This window comes from Lontra canadensis, unplaced genomic scaffold (assembly GCF_010015895.1).
Source record: "Lontra canadensis isolate GAN:19392208 unplaced genomic scaffold, GSC_riverotter_1.0 scaffold711, whole genome shotgun sequence".
Lineage (NCBI taxonomy): Eukaryota > Metazoa > Chordata > Mammalia > Carnivora > Mustelidae > Lontra > Lontra canadensis.
The window spans coordinates 1-4930 of NW_022631695.1; the positions used below are offsets into that span (position 1 = coordinate 1).

At 58.0% G+C, this 4930-nt stretch overlaps 1 protein-coding gene across 1 annotated transcript; it reads right to left on the reverse strand.

The window, feature by feature from the left end:
• Positions 1–27: 27 nt before the first annotated feature.
• LOC116863211 (connector enhancer of kinase suppressor of ras 1-like) lies at positions 28–4930 on the reverse strand (the record flags this gene model as incomplete). The annotated part of the gene is made up of 8 exons (XM_032850702.1): positions 4697–4930; positions 2430–2587; positions 2164–2345; positions 1476–1560; positions 1013–1054; positions 823–927; positions 252–311; positions 28–141 (listed from the first exon to the last, which is right to left on the reverse strand). Coding segments are annotated over exons 1-8 (798 nt in total), but the record flags the coding sequence as incomplete, so codon positions are not given.

Genomic DNA, 4930 nt, shown 5'->3' on the forward strand with positions numbered 1-4930 from the left:
CCCCCCCACCCCACCCCCCACCCTCACCTCCCCTCCGCCACGAACAGCCACATCCCTTTCCTCCTCACTCACCACCACCTGCTCATTGACCTGGACAATCTCGTCTCCAGGCAGGATCTGCAGCCGGGAGTCAGCAGCGACCTGGTATGTGGGGTGGGGCTTATGGGGTTCACTCTCCACAGGCCTGAAGCGGGCTCAACTGGAGAGTAGGGCCTTGGGGCGGGCAACTGAGAAGGGCGTAGGATTCTCACCTGGGGGCCCACACGGGACACGAAGTGCAGGCAGTTACTGGTGGTGTGGATTTCCAGGCCCTGCCCAAGCAGAGGCTGTAGTCACTGAGTGCTGGGGGGCCAGGAGTATTCTGTGGGTGGAGCTGGGGGGACAGCTGGCTCCAGGTAGGTGCTGCCCAACTTGCTGTGTGACTTTGGGCCTGTCACTCCTCTCTGGGCCCCTGGCGCCTCCTCTAATAAGGGCCAGGAGGAGGCTGGGCTTGCTCACTAATGAGGTCTCAGATCCTCAGCCGCCCTCCTGAAGGGATCAGTAGGGCTGGGGCAGGACAGGGGCAGTGCTGGGGGCTCTGGTGTTTTCAACCAGTCAAAGCTTAAAGCAACTAAGTCCGTGTCCTTTCCCCAGTCCCCTAACCTGCCACATCTGTGTCCTAGGGCTGGAATGTGTCCCCTGAGACCACATCAGCTAAAGCCCCCCAGGACTGGAGAAAGTACTTAATGACCTAAGACCCCAGCCGTAACAGTACAGCATTCCGGGGGCTCCTAGAACCATATTTCAGGGCCCAGACAAGGCTGCTGAGAGGTCAGCGCTCACCAAAGGGTCGTCCAGCTGCACGCGCTCCAGCAGGGCCCTCTGCTCCAGCAGCTCCTGGGGGCTGCAGCACAGGATGTGGTGGCAGATCCCAGCCACGTGGCTGCACTGGGGGAGGGGGCATGGGAGGCTGAGCCTTGAGTCCCATCCCACCGCCACCCCAACCCCCCCACTCAACTGAAGCCACACTCACAATCCTCAGGACTTTGCTCTCCCTCTCGGCCGCCGGACTGTCCTGGAAGCAGAGAGGGCAACAGCCTTCCCTGAGGCAGGAGCACTGGCTTTGCCCGAGGGCAGGGTGGGCTTTGCAGTGGTCCCTCCCTGTGACCTGAATGCTGGTCTCTTCCCAGAATGACAAGGCCTCAGACATTTGGCTCCAGGGTCTCGTTCAGCTGATGCCAAGCCCCAGAAATCACCATACATACCCTCCCCCCTCCACCCCCATCCCCAGAGCCGAACTTTCTGAGCCGCCCCTGCCAGCTAGAAGACCCCACACCCCCATCGCCCCCTACCCCGTGGCCAGGCCTCCTTTCTTCCTGCCTCTGTCTCTTCCCAACCCCCACATGCCATCCTGTGCTGATTCACAGGTTATAAAAAGCTCTAGCCTGACTTGGTCTGTTACGGCCTGGGCCAAGCCTGGCCCTTGGTTTTCCTACCTCCTGCAAGGCCTGGCCCAGCTCCCCGCACAACTCCCCAATCTTCTGGCAGGCCGAGAAGTCATTTAAGTGGGAGAAGAGGTACCTGGCAGGGGTAAGGATGGTAAGGACAGTGGTTAGGGGGCTGTGATGACCAGTCAGTCATGGAACCACTCATAGGCAACTACTGGTCTGCCACACGGGAGGTGGGGGTGGGGGGGGATGTCTGCTCTGGCGGGTTTTGCTTGGGGTAAAGGAGAGAACTAATACATCGACAGAGCTTAAAACTTAGCACAGGACTCATCTGTCAAGAACCCAGGATGTGCCACGCCCTATTCTAAGGACTAGGTAGACCTTATACACATGATTACATCAATAATGATATAACTCCAGGCGCTGTGAGATGTAGGGAGCTCTGAGAACCTACAACAGGAAGGCTTCCCAGAGGAGTGACATTTGAGCTGGCATCTGTGGGACCAGCAGCAGCGGCTGAAGGGAGTGGAGAAGCTCTCCATGCAGTGTCGGGACAGTTATGATTACGAGCTGCGGGGTGGATGGGAACCCAGGCGCCCCAGTGCCTTTGCATGGACCAAATAACCTCTTTGCCCGTCTCTACAACATCTGAACAACAGCCTAGCTCTATTCTCTCCCAGGCCGCAGAGGAGGTCAAGGATGAGAAGGGTCCCCTCCCCAGTAGGGTTTTAGGTACCTGGTGAGCCAGAAAAGGAGGGTATGGGCCTCATGCACCAGCTCCACGGCTGCACTGAGGACATCAGCAGGGGTCTTGGCACAGCCTTCCAGGCGGCCCTGGACTAAGCTCTGGAAAGCATATGTCCTCTGGAGCAGCCCCTCTGTCAGGCTCTGAAGGTTCTCCGTCTGCAGCCCAGAGCTCTGGGCCAGAAAAAAGGCAGGTTATCTCCTGGCAGCGGCCAGCCCCCCATTCTCGGCCAGCGTGGCCACCATTCATTCACTCACCAGGGCCCGGAGCTGTTCCACCCCTTCTAGGATGAGCTCCTGGTGGCCGAGAGGCCACACAGTCAGGGCCTCAAGGCTGCGGGGACAGAGCTGGAGCAGGTACTTCCCGGGCAGCTCCCAGTCCTCAAAGCAGTAATCCTGCAGGGAGTCATCGAGGCCTGGAGGGAGGACAGGGCTGCCGTGGACTCTCAGTCCACTTCCTCACTCCCACAAAGTCCCTTTCTCTCCCATCTGTTCCTAACCACAATCCTGGGACCCAGGCTGGGTTCTGCCCATTTCACAGATGAGACTACTGAGTGAGTAACATAACTGCTTTGTGCCTCAGCTGGGAAATGGCAGTAATGTAAGCACCTATTTTCTGATCCAGTGGGTACCAAATGACAGGATGCATGTCAAGCGGTTGGCCCATTCCCTGGATCACGGCAGTGACATCTCCGATTATATCATTAGCAGACTCTTTCCCCTGACCTACAAGGCCTTGTATGAGCAGGCCGCCACCTGCCTCTCCAGTCTCACCCCCTGCCACAGCCCCTCGAACTCAATACTTTAGATCCAGAGCACGAACTGCCTGGGGCTCCTGGAATGCTCTTTTGCCTCAGGGTCTTCATATGTGCTATTTCTTCTGCCTGGGTGGTTCTAGCTACTTTACCTGCCTTTTTAATACAACTCCCTCCAGGAAGCCTTCCATAACTCCCCAGGGTGGGTCCAGGGCTCTCCTGCTCCCACTGCCACTCAAGTTCTGGGCCATAAATAACTGTCCATCTTGAACTCTAGCCCATGCCTGGCACAGGGTAGACAAGGCAGACCAAAAATAGGAATAACATCTATTAAAAGCTTATTATGGGCTAGGCAAAATTTCAAGGGCGATCTACATGTTAACATATTTGGTGCTCACTGAGTGTAGAAGGTAATGACTACTGTCATCCCCACTTTACAGGTGGGCAAACTGATACAAAGAGTAAGTAGCAGGGCACCTGGGTGGCTCAGTGGTTTAAAGCCTCTGCCTTCCGCTCAGGTCACAATCCCAGGGTCCTGGGATGGAGCTGTGCATCGGGCTCTCTGCTCAGCAGGGAACCTGCTTCCCTTCCTCTCTCTGCCTGCCTCTCTGCCTACTTGTGATCTCTGTCAAATAAATAAATAAAATCTTAAAAAAAAAAAAAGGAGTAAGTAGCTTGCTCACCCTTTGAAGGAATTCCTTCCATTCCAAGTCAGGCTCCATCACCAGGGAGTGTGAGTGTCATTAATATTTCTCCTTCATTCCCCGGGTGACATTAAGAACACTGGACTGCGAGTTCCCACACCTGTTTCTCCAGGTATACAGCCCCTGGACAGCCCCTCTGCCCTGTGCAGTGACCCTGCTGCTCTGCCTTCCTCCCCAAAGCCTCCTACACTGAGCCACACAGGCTAGGCTCCTGCCATGATTGTCTCATTTTGTCTACCTCATGATATAGTTGCAGACTCTCTCATCTTAGAGATGGAGAAACTGAGACCTCTGGTCGCAGAGCTGGTGAGCGGAGGGGAGGGGCCTGGAGGTCGGCCTGGGAGTCTGACTCCAGGCCTGAATTCCTGCTTTCCAAGGGCTGGTCGCTCTGAGCCCTGAGCCTGCCAGCAGAGTCCTCCGTTCCCCTCCACTCCGTTGGGAGCTTCCCTCCCAGAAAGGCTGTCAGGACTCCCCTCCCCTCCCCTCTCCTAACTGCAGTCTGGGCCGTTTCCCACCCATTGGGGCTCACTGACGCTGGTCAGCATGTCCTCCCTGGAGGCCCCCAGGGTGGGGCTGTGCCAACCCCTTCGGTCTGGCTGGGCCTTCTGTTTCTTTCACTGGGAACCTCAAGGTGGGACAAAGGAAAAGACAGGAGGACCGGGCCTATTCCAAAGCCCAAGGAAATCACTTCCTGGCTCAGTGCGTTAGTTTCCGTTTCTGAAAAATGGGTTTAAGAACAGCCCACAGAGCCCTGGGGCCGAGGGAAGATAAAGGAGATTGAGTGGGCGGAGGCGCGCTGGGGCCGCCTCTCTGTTTTCCTGACACCACCTCCGCCTCCCCGCCGCCACCCTGGCCGCCACCGGCGTTGTTGGGGCGCCGGGAGACCCCTTCTGAGTTCTCGGGGCCCCCGGGGTCATGCCGCCGATCCTTCTGCCTAGCACAGTACCGGGTACCTGGCAGACGGTCTATACATGACTTGTTGACTAACCGACAGACCTGGTTCGTCCTTTCTTCCTTTCCCTCTCCCCTCGCAGTGCCCCTCAAGCCCGATTCTGCCCAGGCCCACCTCTCAGCCAAGCTGCCACCTTCCCGGGGGTCCAGGTCGCCACTGGTTCCATGGCCGAGACCGCCCGCTGGGATCTGCTCCCGCCGGGTCCCGCCCGCGCAGGAATTTCCGCCCGCGGAGTCCGGCCTGAGGAGGGACCTGGGCCGGGCGCGGGGCGGAGCCACCGGCACACCTGGGCCCAACTTGGACCGCCAGGTGAGGCGCTGCGACCTCCATTGGCCTGCCACTGGCCCG